General features: G+C 39.4%; 1 protein-coding gene across 1 annotated transcript in view; it reads right to left on the bottom strand.

Moving 5' to 3' along the window:
- ssbp4 (single stranded DNA binding protein 4) overlaps window positions 1–14,899 on the bottom strand; it is a 67,775-nt gene extending 52,876 nt beyond the window's left edge. The window contains exons 1-3 of the mRNA XM_020940027.2: window positions 14,733–14,899; window positions 7,497–7,569; window positions 4,324–4,385 (exon numbers count right to left, since the gene is read on the bottom strand). Of these exons, the coding sequence (XP_020795686.1) occupies window positions 4,324–4,385; window positions 7,497–7,569; window positions 14,733–14,788 (191 nt within the window). The 5' untranslated portion in view covers window positions 14,789–14,899. The remainder of the gene's footprint in view (window positions 1–4,323; window positions 4,386–7,496; window positions 7,570–14,732) is intronic.
- Between the last annotated feature and the right edge of the window lie 367 nt (window positions 14,900–15,266).

Genomic DNA, 15,266 nt, shown 5'->3' with positions numbered 1-15,266 from the left:
ATATACTAAAACTGAAAACCATAAGTGTTTTTATTAATCTGGCTGTTTACATCACCTTATGACTGAAAAGATGAAGTTTAAGTTAAAGTTTGATTTGAAAGCTGATGGCATATATCAGTGATTGGACAATGTGAATGAAAGAAAATTAAAGATCTCAGTTAATTGGTCGTGGTGTAAACAACCGTTAATAATTGTAAAATGGCAATGTTTCCTTCACAAAAATTAGCACTGCTTTTCCTCTAGTAGCAGCGATGCATTTGAGTGAAACAGGAAGAAACAACATTGGCCATGCCATGTAAATCGGCAACACTCCCTTTGGACCAAAGCTAATAAATACAGCCACTGCCAATGCAAAACAAAAGCCAGACACGACCAAGCAAAGAGTAACTGCTGCAAAATACAAGTTGGATGGCTCATTTTTGTGTTTAGCATTATTATTGATAGAGAAGCTTTAGTGTGATTTTAATTTCAGTATCTAATTTCCATCTTAGATTTGCCAGAATATTTTTAGAACAAAGTACATTCAAAGCAATTTTAGTTCATCTATTAAATAAGTGGCCAAATTTTCCGAACTCAATAATACTACAAGCCAACTTTGTAATACCATCTTTTAACCAGAGAACAAGCAGCAAGTGTTCACTTAGCAGTAATTTATCTGTTACCAAAGCTAAAATATAACAAGGATAAAAAGCTAGTTTTGTTTATTAGATGAAAACAAGAGAAAATGGTACAAAGTAAAGGAATGCTTGATGTACCTGTATTAATAAAAACAAAAACAGACTTTGGAGAGATTGCTTTCTGTTTTCTCTGCCCCTCACAAACAAGAATTTCTGCTACGGGCTATCACACAGATTCCCTCCATACTGTGCCCTGCTGGGACTCTCACTGCGATATTGTTACGTGGTTGCTGTGGACGTGAAAAGGGGGGTGCACCCTGGAGTCAGTGGCCATCTAGTGAAAACTGGTTAAACCGATCGATCGGGGGATAAGGAGGAGACAAGTAGCTGTGGCCAATAGACAGAGAGCTAATGACAGTCCGCACCTGCAGCCGGGGCCCTTTATCCAAGACGCATAACAACAGATGTGGATGAGTGACCCCCGCCCTCCCCCCTCCAGACCACTATTCTACACCCTAGCGACCGGCGTCCTACAGGAAGCAGGCTAAGGGCAGAGGGAGGCTGAAGAGGGGACCGAGGGGGTGGGGCTGCGGTGGTGGCAGAGATTGGGCTGTTTAACACAAAAGAGGCAGGAATGCTAAGAGTTAATCCATTCGGGGGTCTCTCTTCCGCAAACAAAGGGACAGGGCTACAGACAAAGGTTGAGGGGAGGGGAGCGAGGGCTGAGGGGAGAGGGGAGGTTGGTGGCTTTTCTACCATCTGGAGCTTTTGTTTTAGGAGGCTTCGGGACAGGGGGGTTACGACTGGGCTCCGCCTCCATGGGCTCCACCCCCCGGAGGGTCTCCATGTCCACGTGCTGCGCGGCCCAGACAGACGCCCTGCTCTACGCCTCAACCCTGCCCTCTCTAGTCTGGCTAATCATTCGCCCTAGGCCTATAGTTACGGATGCCAAAGCTATTCAAGTTCATGGTACACTTACAGATATTACAGTATTAACCTGGTTAGCACCATCTAAATGCTATTTGTAAACAGCAAGAAATTATATAATTATACAAATTATAAATTGGGCTGTTTTGTTTGCTTCCAAATAGCTGATTATTAAAATTTTAAGATACATAAACACTTTCTACTGGTCCCAATACTGTAAATTTTCTTGTTGTGAGTAGACAAGAATGTATACTACTTAGCTGCTAATAACTTAAGGCAGAATAAAAATGATGATCATTCATTTAAAGTGCATTATGTAACTTTTCTGGTTTGTTTCCATGGAGATGTTATTTCTACAGCATGCCATTAAACCTATCTATTGTCTTGGAGACAATCAAATGACGAATGCAGTATGGCATTAGACAATGCAAGTCTAATGCCATACTGACGAATCCAGGCAAAGCAATAACATCTTCATGGAGACAAGCAAGTTAACTATTGCACCATCAAAGGGTGCATATTACTCGTTTTTTTTAATCTATCTTATAATGTTGTTTCTTCATCACAAACATACCTGGAGTTGTGATTTGTTTCATTTGTTTAATTTTAGCCTTTAACAAACAAAGCTGAGTTCCTTCTCTCAGACTGAAAACACATGCGCTCCACTGTGTTTTTAAAAATCCTTACACGTACACTAGTATCATTTGGATAACTTCAGCCCTGGAATTTCCCGTCTCTACTGAACAAAAGCTACAAGGTAGCTGTTAACTTGAAAACTACCACTACGTAACATCACATGGTGGAGCAGGGTAGAACATTTAGAGCTTTGGAGATGTAGACAGACACAATAAAGAGTTACTCAAACATGTGTGAATGAAACAAAGCAACTCAGGAGTTGTTTTAGAAGAGGTAAAAGCATTATAACATGGCTTAAAGCTCACAAAGGTCAATTTTATGTAATATAGGACCTTTAAGCTAATAAAGAGTTCCAGCTCAGAATGTAAAATGCAATACAGGATTATGGGGATACGTGACAACATCAGAAAAGAAAATCATAGTTATAAATACATCAGCTGTAACTTTACAACATTAAACTGAAACATGGATGTGTGTGATGACAGCGCTCTCTCTTAGCGGTTTCATCAAGTACTCCGATTGGTCTGGGCAGAGGTGTGACCAAGCCAACGTGCTGTATGTTTGTGTATGTCACTCTGTCAGTATTATGGCTGGCTGTCCAATTGAGCGCTGTCAAGAGTGAGAGAAGCCAGGCTCTTTAAGGACCATTATGAAGAGTGTCAACAGGCCACGCAATCATAACACACACAGCGCGCACGAGCCGGACAAGGATGACTGAATGAAGCTGTATGTGTGCGTTTATTACATTGGAGGGACCCGGGGGCTTTAGGGGAGACAAGGATAGTGTGAATGACAAACAAAACACGCGCCTGTCAAAGCTTGTAATCCTTTTCGTTTAGAATAGAAACACTTTACAGAAGAGTTTTAGGTTTGTTTTTCTGTCACTTAATTTGTTCCTTCTCCTTTTTCCAGTGAGAAATACAGCACAGATCAGGCATAACCTCACGGCCTGGGACAAGTGAGGAGAATTAAACAAATTTCCTAAATATTGTATATTTGACTTGACATCTATACAAATGTATGTGTCAAAAGCAGTCAAAACAAGGAAGGACTTAGACTTAAAGGTGCTACATTACGCAAAATTTACTCTTGTGAGCTTTATGCCATGTTCAGTGTTCCCAAAACATACCTGGAGTTGTGTTTTGTTTCATTCACACATGTTTTAGTAATTCTGCGTTATTAGTGTGTCTATCTCAAAAGCTCAAAATGATCTGTCCCTCCTTGTGATGTTATAAAGCAGTAGTTTTCAAGTCAACAGCTCTCTTTTACCTTTAGTTCAGTGGAGACAGGAAATGCCAAGGCAGAAATTTTTCAAATGATTCTAGTGAAGGTGTGTGGAGTTTAAAATCACAGTGGTGCACTTCCTATATTACCACATGACATCACAAGGTGAGTGTTTTTTCTCTGAAAGAACTCTCTCTGAATATGCAGGGTTTGCGTGTTTAACATGTATGAATGAAACAAAAGACATCTCCAAGTATGTTTTTGATGAAATCGAGTAATATGGCCCCTTTAAAAGCTGTGCGGCTTAGAGAGGAACATCTCAAAAACTTGTTGAGTGTTTCTGGTCAATCAAAAAGGGAGACCACATGGAAACCCTGTTCACATAACTGAAATAAAATGCAATGAAATGGAAAGTTTAATGCTTTATTGAAAACATTCTGGGCAGAGATATAACATCTCTTGGATCCCACACCAGAAAAGTTACACAGTGCACCTTTAAGTTTTGTACAGGCAGGTATGAAATCAACACAATGCTATTCCAGGTGTAACCATGAGGGTCAACATTAATTTTTCATTTAGTTTTCTAGTTCTTAAAAGCAGGCAATCAGTTTAACAAATCTACACTGCGTTTCAGAAAGAACACTCAGTGACTGACTTTGACGTAGTTGACAGACTGGGCAGCTCGGTGTCAGTTCAGATGTGAGGTTTAAATAACAGAGGAGCGGGAAATAAGTTCACTTGTCAATCAGAGACATGTCAGGAGTACTGCTCTAAAAACACATGTTAGATGATGCATTTTACCCTGCCCTGCAATTACTGTCCCTCTCCACCTCAGCACATTCTTTCAGCACCATCACAAGTGCTCCAGGAGTACATAAAGTCACTAGTTACACACAAGAGGTGAAAAGTCCAAACTCACCACCACCATGAGTGTAGAAACCCCGGAGGTTCCCCAAGTGTGATGTTCTTCTCCCATCGAATCTGTAGGAGAGCAGGAAGACAAAAGAGGCTTATGAAATACTGCTACATGTTTTATGCATATTGTAATCATTAAACTGAACTGGCGGCCCAAACTTCAGTCAGACAGACAGAGAAATGGGAATTACAAGATTCATTGATAATAGTGATTCTTTAAAAGAAGTAGAAAATAATAATCTAGGATGTTGATGTGAACTGTAAGCATGTAAAACCCAAACCAAATGTAAAGGGCTTATATATCTGGCTGTGTATGTCACATTAATTTTACTTTATCATTAAGATTGTTTGAATTCTAATTAGACAATGTTACTTAAAGTTAATTTTACAGTTTGTTCATGGTGGTGTCAATAATCATGAATATTCATCATGATGTTCTTCCAAGTAATAATTTGGATACAATTGGATATTATGACACCCCAACAGAGAAACGGGCCAGAGGGCAGAGGACTGGAGTACAAGGTGGATAAGACACAGTGGTCATCTTAAAACAGCAGTCACAGTAGAGCCACTGTATGGAGTATATCTGGACTCATAGATAAGATCGTGCAGATAGACCAAGAGCTGGTTTCACACAGGCCTGCATTCTTAATATGGTCACATGTTGTTTTTTTCTTCAAGTTAATAAGGTTCAAACTCTACTGGTAATTATTCCACAATATTTTGAACGCAATATGTTGGATATAAATTTTACACAAACATCAGTTATAGTGTACTGAGGCTGTATCTTCTGGTTGCTGTCTCATTTACCATACAATAACAGGAATATCGTAGTATTGTATCATCAAAAATCTCAATAATACTGTGGGCCATCACAATATATATATTCATTGTTATGGTGCAGCAATAAAAACAGACCATGATCCTTTCCTCTGTGTCAGTCCAATCTACATAATGAATTATGTACTTTAAATCTTAATTATTTATAATTAAATGTAGCATAGCCTCCACAAAATATAATATCATATCGTGAGATGCAATGTCAAAAATATTGTATTGAAAGATTTGGTTATTGTTACATCCCACAGTATACTGGATGCAAACGTCTTCATCCTGGCTTGGAATCAAGTATTTGCTGGTTTAATTGGTGAATTACAATATAGAGCAATGTTTGGTTGACAACCAGCATTTTAGAATAGTTATTTATCATCTTGTTTTTGATACATTAGATATTAAGTGGAGATTATCAGATGTTTTTCATACATTGGAGAGAGTCTGTAGATTTAGCAGTGTTAAAGAGCCCAGTGCCGCTCAGAGCTCGAGAGTGTGGAGTGGCCAAGTCCTCTCGGGTCCAGAGGTCTATTGTGTGCGTATATAAAAATGTATGGGTGTGTATATGGGGACGCGTGGAGCTCTCTGAAGGAGGGACATAGGCTAATTGAGGTAGGGACCTGCTTACAGCTCTCATTAGACTCTACAGAGCAAATGTGGAGCAACTGGGTCTACCTGCGATCCTATTCCTGAGTTACAGAGTGGCTAAGAAATGTGCATTACAAGACACTGAGTTACAATGTTGAACTTAAATTCAAATGTTGAGTAAATTTTTTTACATAACAATTACTGATTAAAACTGGATTTGATTCTAAAACTGCACAATACATTTTGTATGACACAAGCCAGTGAAACATCTGTTGTATTGTGGTGGAAATACAAATAAGCAAAGGCCAAAAACAGACTGTCACCTGAGGTGTTTTTTTGTGGAATGTGAAATTTATGTAGTAATGTACTGCATTATACATTTAGGCCTAATACAATTCTATAGCAGTGCAGTGATCACCCAGTTCAGAAATGTTATATCCTTCAACAGCTTGTGACATCACTACCTATAGTTTAATCGTAGCCCTCCCTTTACCGTCTCATCACTTGCTATAGGAAATAGTTTGACATATAAACAAATTGAGTGTTTCCATTTGTAGAACATGGGATCACAACATCTGGTGAACTTTTGTCTAATCATTTGTCTAATTTTTCCTTAAAAGTTTCTAAAACTTTTTTAAAAAGCCAATAATGAGACAGTCTGATTGTCTGGTGGATGGTGAGAATGAGTTTGCTAACAAGCTGCATATTGAGATGTGAGCTCATACAACCAGAACTTAGCTAATTGGTCAGAGAAGTGTACCTGTGCAGAGCAGAGCAAATAATACACATACGTTGGTAGATTGCCCAACTGTAACTAACTAACATCCTCTTCAAAGTGAATTTGCTTATGTCATATAAATGAGTAGTAGTAGCAGAACAGGAATATGCAAAGAAGCGTACATTAGGAATGCTAGATGTCATTTAAAAGAGTTTATTTAAAGTGTTTTGTGAATGTGTAATTAAAAGAGCATTTATTCTTGAATGAAAAATTTGGAGGTACAGGTCTGAGCACATCTCTGTCCTAACTTCACCTGATAGTCAGATAAACAGTGATAGACAACACATGTGCTCTCCCCTTAAAGGCCTTTGTCAGTGTTTGGAGATGTATTAAGTGAATCTGAAAAAGCCAATGACAGAGGAGGTGTTGTCCAGCCCTGGGCTTTAACATGGGGCTATTAGCAGGAAGGATGTCCATTAGGGAAGAGGATGCAACACATTAGAGACCTTACCTCTTCCACAGTTCAAGAGCCTAATAAGTAATGCAGAGTTTTAAAGGTTTGAGTTTTAGTTCAAGTTATTTTTAGACATTTTTGGTTACTTCTTTGATTAGACTAAAGCTACCACCTTCTTATAAGATATTACCCAAGTGTATGGTTCTATGTACTGTATATGAGTAAAAGAACAATATGCATAATACTTTTATCATTTATATTTTAATCTGTTATTCTGTTACTACATGCTAAAATAAACTGTTTACAGGTTTTACAGTTAAGCTGTTTATAAATGGCAGTTAATCACATCAAGAAGGCACTCTGACATCATATTTACACAACATCAACTTAATAAAGAGAGCAATGAAAATCACTGCTGTTAACAGTGTGTACAGAACAGGCCTCAGCTCATTAAGTTATATTAATACAGTGGTACATGTTGAGTGCTCGATCTCTGGATGACTGAGTTGTGAATTCCACTGGTGTTGATACAATAGAGGGGGATCCCACTTTAGGAGCAGGAAGTGGGAGTGAAGGAGAGTCTTACCTCTGACAGGAAGGTCTGTGCGGATTTCTGAGCGCCGACATGGAGCAAGTACTCGTACACGTATAAAGCTAACCTGCAACACACAGACAGAGGAGCAGAGTCACACACAACTGTAGCATTTTGTTTCAAAACAATTCAAGTAGAAGAAGTGAGCAGGGTGTCTACTGTTTATCTGATTCATGTTTTGATACATTTGAAGATTTTAAGATATCACAGAGACATTCACATTTTTCAAACAGCAACAATAAAAACACAATGAGAATAAAACAATCAAACATTGTATTTGTAAACAAACAAATCCTGTGACAATAAAATGGTTTGAAATGACAATGACAATAAAAAAATACAACAGTCATTTTTACCACAAATAATCGTAGATTTTATAATAAAACTAAACATTGTGCTAAACATCAATCATCAGTATCACTGCCAACTGTGCTAAACCTTGTGCTAAAAAAAAGGTTTTGGTCCAGAGTGGCCATAATACGTAAAATAGTCAAAAAGTCAGGATAAAGCTAATGGTATTGCTTCTGAATAGCAACATGGTAGTGGACATTTAACTGTAGATAATTCCTCAGTCATTAAGCTTGATATAAACTGTAAGCAGATCATACACAAATGCAAAGGCTTAAGTGTTTGATGTAAAGCTCGGAGCTCAAATACTTCTGTGGCACCGATCCACCTCCCTGTGGTTTGAAGAAGTTTAGAGTGAGGCACACAGCCAAGATACTACAGAGGAGAACAGAGAGGGAGAGAGGGAGACAGAGGTGGACTGGGGGGAGGGACACAGAGGTGGAGAGAGGGATAGCGGGGGAGAACAGAGGACTGAGGTGAGAGACATGGGGACAGAGGGGAGGGAGAGACAGGGGGGCAGAGGTGCAGAGAGACAGTCAGAAGGGGACTGAGGGGAATTGAGGGGGACAGAGGAGGACAGAGAAGGACTTAGAAGGAGAGAGGTGGAGAGATGGGGACAGAGGGGGATTTAGGGAAGAAAGTGGGACTGAGGGAGAAAAGCCAACGTGATGAGTGAAGACTCAAACAAAATCATTGGGTGTCTTCTAGGAAAATTTAACATGTTTAAAGTTTAATCCTGTTACGAACTACACTAGATAGATCTCCAAACACAAGCTGCACTATAGACTAAAAATAATCAATTAAATAGGGGAAAATCATAACATGCATGTTATGGCTGAGGTTTATTTCCTGCAAAGCATTTACCCTCCAAAACAATGTGGTACCAAAGACCTATCCAGGGACTATTCATGGGCCCTATTTCACATAAAAAATATATCCAGTGCAGTATCCAAAGGGAAGTCTTGGATCAGCTTGCGCACAAAAGAAGAAAAAAAAAGAAACACAAGAAAACATCACCCTGTAGCTTTTAAAGACAGCAAAAAATCTTAAACTAAATTATTTCAGTCAGTCAATTTGGAATTTACAAGACATACCTAACTGAACTGCAATATTTATAAGTGAAGAGCAGGGATGTTACATGTTGTATATTGATCTACGGAGCAGTGACCGTGGTTAACTGAAAGTGATCAGTTTTTGTTTACTATAGCAACAGGTCTCCTTGCATTAATTAGGGGAGAGAATGCTTACACCTAATTAAAGCTGTTAGTTTATTTCAGTCGCAGGTTAACCGTTTCCCCAAACGTCAACAGCAGAGTTACATTTCTATTTGTATAGGCTGCTACTAAATATAACTGCATTATTTCTGATATTATAAATCAAACCAAATTGACAAAATTATTTTATTGATTTAAAGGGCAACTTTATTTATGTGGTGATGTTAACGTGCTTTTGCAAACGCTATCACTTAAATAACCTTAACCCAGCTACAACTTTGTTAGAGTACATACAGAATACATACACTTGGTGACAGAATTCTTACAAGTCAAGTGGGTGAAGTGCCTTACATAAGGATACAACAACAATATGAAGTTTGATACAACACTATATGTTTTTGAATAATACTAAAAATAGGCTCTTGTGATTACAGTGCACTTCTTCCCTTGAGTGTTAGGGCTGTCCCTGCTTGAACACAGTCAGCTGCAATAAAGCGCACTAAAACCGCATGGTGCAGTGTGAAATACCCAGAGGCCTCTCACAATGTAAGGACTGAATAGTGATTCCCATGAGCGCCGCAGAGCAATGAAACTTTCATGGCAGCTCCAGTGTGATCTGAGGGGCTGCGTGCCCTGGCTATGGGCACCTGCCCTGCTCAATGCATTATTTAAAATCACTCATTCAATCCAGGCTTCAGGGGACAACTTTTGTACTGTGTCAGAGGCTGTGAGAGGGTTACCAATGTGCAGGTAAACGGCATGTGGGGGTCGCAGGAATAGGTTATAGGTCATAGGTCCTATGTCACAGTTCCACCTCTATATAAACTGCAAAACCTGGATTCATTCCTTCACAGCCGCGCGCTAGTTACACATGTCACTCAGGAATAAAATATGAGAAGCTTCCAAGACTGACCGCAACCACAGGCCGGCCACACCACGTCTCCAGTTTCTACTCTCTCTGAAGAAAACAACACAGCAGCACCACTACACTCAGATTAAATCATTATCTACATGAGCTTTGAGCAAAATGAATCTCCCAACTATCTTTGCTGCATGTCCACTTATCAGGAACATGTCTTTCTATTCCTCTGAAAACACACCTGACATTTGGCCCCAGGCAGCCCCTGTACTGCCCCTCTCTCTGCACTCGCCTCCAGAGACAAGGCCATCATCAGCGAGTTTAGCCAGCTAAAGCACAGACAGTTAGCAAATTAACTTTCATGTCTTTGTTTCAATAATTCAGCAGAGAGCCGGGGCAGGGCGAGAGGGAGGATGTACTATCAAACCTAAGGATGACAGTTCAAGGGGCTCTTTCATATATGGATCCATGTCTGACAGAAATGAATAAAGAAGCCACTAATAATAAAACCAGTGCAACATTCAACAGAATGAGTAATAATATAACATATGACATAAAATGTGCTAAACAAAGTGTTTGGCATATGATTATTCACTGTTACAGGCAGCGTTCACATCACCTGTGGCAGTGGAGCTTATTATCATTCTTTTGTTATTGCACTTTGTTTGGAGTAACGAATCCAAATGAATGGACGAGTGAAGAGTGTGAGCAGCTTTGGGCACATATTTAATGCACACATGACAGAGACATGCACTGAGCTTCATCTGGAGACAAACTCCCATACAACTGCAACCTCCAATGTCTTTCTCTGTCAAACATACTGCACGTAAAGTCCTTCTCATCATCAGCCTCTGATTAATACAATCATCTTATGTAACTAACTTTTTAGAGACTGGTGCCAGAACCTTATTATCTCAAAAACACTTGCAGTACCTTGTACCTGTTTGCTGTTCACATACATAGATGCTGATTAAGATATGATTTCGCTCAGTGTTGCCAAACTTAATAACAACTTTAAGCATGTATCTCAATATTTATACTGTCTTTATTTAGTGAAGAAATGAGCAAATTTGCACGGATGCACTGAGAGCCGCTGTGGAAAGCAGCATTAATTGACTGTTGACATGTGTGAATGAAGCACAGTGCGTCTGAGGGTGCCGAGCCTAAATCAAGGGCTTCTTTACTTTTGGAGCAGTGTTTCTGTCTCTGTTAGTGGCAGCTCTTTATACTCCTTCAAAAGGCTAAAATGCAGATGGCAGAGCCATCTGTGTAGAATCAAAACCATGCATTCAGACTTAAGATCCCAATAAAGTGCATGTAAATACGTGGGAGGAGCCAGAGGAGGAGTGGAGCATGTAAAGAAATCCATGTTCAAAACAAACTGATTAACTTTACACTTGAAGTTCTCTTAAAAACAAATAGCAGCACTTAACTGTACAAAAATAAACAAACATGGAGTGTAGGAGAGTTTGTAAACTCAGGGTCTGATTTTAAAATGAGATGTTTGATCCAGTTCTGAGATATTGTTCAGAATAGCACCTTTAATTAAGACTCCAGATCCATCAGTGCAGCTTCACAGAGGTTCCTGTTACTAAATAATGAGGTGACATTAATACAGCGCTGCTGTATTACCACTGTTCAAATTCAATTAAAGAAATGTGGAAAAAGGTGTGGAGAGTAATTAATTTGTGCAGTCACAAGGACAGCAGCTTTTCATTATTAATATTATAAGAGTGGGCTTTCTTCATTTATAACCTGCCTGGTCACAACATTTTCCCAAGGATCCACACAAAGCTCTCCTGACCCAGTCTATTGTTAATCACCTGGCCCACACACCTCCATACACCTCTACAAGGCTATTACGAGTACACTTATATGGACACATCAGCTATTGAATTTCTTTGAGATTACACAAAATAATGGTACATAAAAATATACCATCACATCTCTAAACTGTTTCACTGGCAAAACATATGAGAGACTTATGTTTAATAGTACTGTTGACTGGGACGTAAACACATAACAGGACAACTTTGCTACTGATGGACTTAAGGTGTGTTAATTAGGACTATACCTATAATTTATTCAATACTTTACAATACAGTAACTTGAACTTTTCTTTTTTCAAGTATCTCTGTTGCATTAATTATTATAAAAGCATAAAACAACATAAACAACTTCCTGTTTGCATAAGGCTAGTAGTTTTATCATTTATTTGTGCTGGCAATGCCTAATAAAATTCTTTTGAGCTGTCAGGCATCCAAATTTGCTATAAAAAGGACTTTTTTTTTTTTTAAATAACAAAATGACAGCCATTTTGCAATTGGACAAGCCTATTTCTTGAAGATGAGAGAAAGTGGCGCAAGCATGCTGTTAATTTTGTGTTCTGTGTTCAGATCCACCACAGTATGTCTGGGCAGATGGATGTCGTTCCAGATGACACAACATGCTGCCGATGAAAAACATGCTACTGTTAAAACATGTAGAAAAATATGTCTCCCAAAATATAATTCTACTGTGCGACTATCAACATTGGCTTTCAACTGCATCTAGTTGTACATCGTAAAACAAATAAGAAAAAACAAAACAAAAAAACCCCACCACAATTCAACACAAGTTTATATCAACAAAATGTTAGCTGCAAATAGGAGAAAGAGATGTTAATGTAGGAAAAAAGGCAACGTAGCATCACTGAACTCAAAGCCCTCAAAGGGGTTTAGGGCTTTAGGGGTAAAATATCTTTTACTGAGGCACCAACTTTCAATTTGTTCTTTAACAGTAGCGGTCAGTAACTCAAAGAAAGAAATCCTCCAAACATCTAAACAACCGGCAGGTATGGAAATTAAATGTTCTTACCAAAAAAATAAATAAATAAATAAACTTTCCATAACAGATTACTGCTCTAATTTATCACCCTCTCCTGAAAACTTCTGCAGCAGACCCACACTATGTAATACAAATATAAGATTTAAAGTGAAATTTCACCTTCAGTGCAAACACCAGTTAACAGAATCTTGACTTCAGTGTTAAATACACAGCCTACTATGCACTAAATGGCCGTCAGTCCAACAGCTGTTATGTCACGCAGGCACAAGCTCCCTACTCGACAGATCTGAATATGTAAAGCTCTATTTGAATATGCATTTATGAATATGAGCTAAGTCACTGTAACAAGAGGGCATCTGTTGTTGAGCAGTACATTTACAAGGAAACATGTGTTGGCCCTGCAGCACGGGTTAACACTGGTCAGACAGGTGAAGGCGAGAGGCCAAGTGCTGTCCATTATGTCTGGACAATACCTGTAGGCCAGTGACCAAAACACCAAATAACACAGGACTGCAAGAAGAAAGATTTGATTTACAATAGAGAAACCAGAGAATTTGTGAGCGGCATTCATCACTGCTCCAGCTCTCCAAAGACTTGTATTTCCTATTAGTTAAATTATTAATCTGCCTCCTACACTCTTCATATGAAAGACACGCTTCTGCCTCTGCACTGATTTCACTCCCAGAACAATATTAATAAGAAACATCATAGCAACATATTTTCCAATGTTTTAAACAAAGTGTTATGTTGTAAATGTTAAGCATTGAAGATGGAGATCGCCCAGGTGTATTCTAATGGGCCATATGCAAAATTCATGCATCACAGGGTTCAAAGGTCATGTAGGCTGCTGTTTATCAAACCACTCGGGACTTGATTAATTTAACATCCAAACAAATACGCAAAACGGTAAAAATTTTCCAATTAAGTGATATGAATTCTATACATAGAATTACAGTAGAGGACAAGAGAATAACATAAAGTTAAATTTATCAATTACAGGCATCCCAAGAAGAATATCAGAGAGTGGTAAGAATTTATAACAAGCTACTATGCAGTAACACACTCGTGCAGGACATGGCAGCTTTAGACAACAAGTGCATCACAGCAGGGATCCAAACTGAGTCGAACCTCTTTAAAACACAGGCTAATGATAAAACTGTGCTGATCTAAACATGATCCAAAAAACAGCTCTAAAAATAATAAGTACAGAGGCAGTGTCACCTTTAGTCAAATGAATTAAACTTCCATTGCTTTTTTAACTTTACTTGAAAGCATTACCAAAATGAATGTTGCAGCATTTCAACTAATCCAGACACAAGTATAATGTAACAGCGTGGTGTTAAAACACACAGTGTGTTTTTGTTATAGCACACAATGGAGACCAAGCATTAATCCCACATTCAGTCTGAATGGACCGCTCTCTGAGTAAAAGTCCGGCACAGGTCAGGACCAGCTCCGCGTAGTGCGCTGCGCGGATGCTGAAAAGTTAAAAAATTGGACCAAACTTTTGATGTTCAGGTGAAGCATGGAGGTGTATTGAGTGACTAGTTAAAAGCGTAATAATTTTAGCATCCTGGGGCACTAAACGTCGTTTTTTCTGGAATAAAAAAAAACATGCTTTCGTGTAAAAAGAGAGAAAACATGTTTCTGTTACGCACTGTAAAAAGCTGCACAATTGCTTCCAACGACAATACCGCTTTCTTGTTGAGCGTGCAGAGTTTGAGAAGTTGCTTCACACAAACATGTGATTTCGGTACGAACGCGGAGCTAAATTTACTACAAAGTTTTGGTAACGCACCGCCAAAGGTGATCGGAGGGGAGGGGTGAAGGCACACGCAGGAGCGCACTTGAGTTTTGAAAATAAAACGAGTTTAGTTTTCCAAAGTTGCACTTAACCCTTGTCGCGCCCCCTCGCCCCTCGTAGAACAAGCAGGTATAAAGTGAAGGAATAAAACACATGCTAGCAGCACGCGTTGCACTTACTTTTCTCTCGCTTGGCTATCGGAAGGGACGACAGCTCCTTTACCTTTGGCGTACATGCTGGATTCTGTTTTAAGACTTTTGCCCCACTCAACACCTGTCAAAGAAAGCAGCCAGGAAAACGCTCCATCTCCATAGCTACCCCTTTAGTGTTTTTCCTCCCTCCCCCCGTCTTCTCCCTCCTCCCTCTGCCTCCCTCCGCCTCCCCTCCCGCGCGCCATCCTCCTCCTTCTCTAGCCTCTCCCTCCCGCTCGCGCTTCTCTCTCTCTTTTTTTTACATCTCCAACATTGGCCACAAATCAGGCACAGTTTCTATTGGGGGGACTTGAAACCGTCCTCTGTTGGATTTTTTTTTTTTTTTTTTTCCCCTCCTCAGCCGCTGTTCCGCAAGCTCAGTTATCCTCCCTCCTCTGTTAGGAAGGTGGGGGTTTCTTAAAGGGGAACGCACATTTCTTGTTTACTGACCTCAGAAACATGAGCAGAGTGGGGCCTGCCAGAGACCAGGCCCTGCACCATGGGCAGCTCATTTCAGGGCAC

This window comes from Boleophthalmus pectinirostris, unplaced genomic scaffold (assembly GCF_026225935.1).
Source record: "Boleophthalmus pectinirostris isolate CB_2022bp ecotype Guang Dong unplaced genomic scaffold, ASM2622593v1 HiC_scaffold_7, whole genome shotgun sequence".
Taxonomy (NCBI): domain Eukaryota; kingdom Metazoa; phylum Chordata; class Actinopteri; order Gobiiformes; family Gobiidae; genus Boleophthalmus; species Boleophthalmus pectinirostris.
The sequence above is the reverse complement of the archived record's forward strand: the minus strand, read 5'-3'. Positions and strand labels throughout refer to the sequence as shown.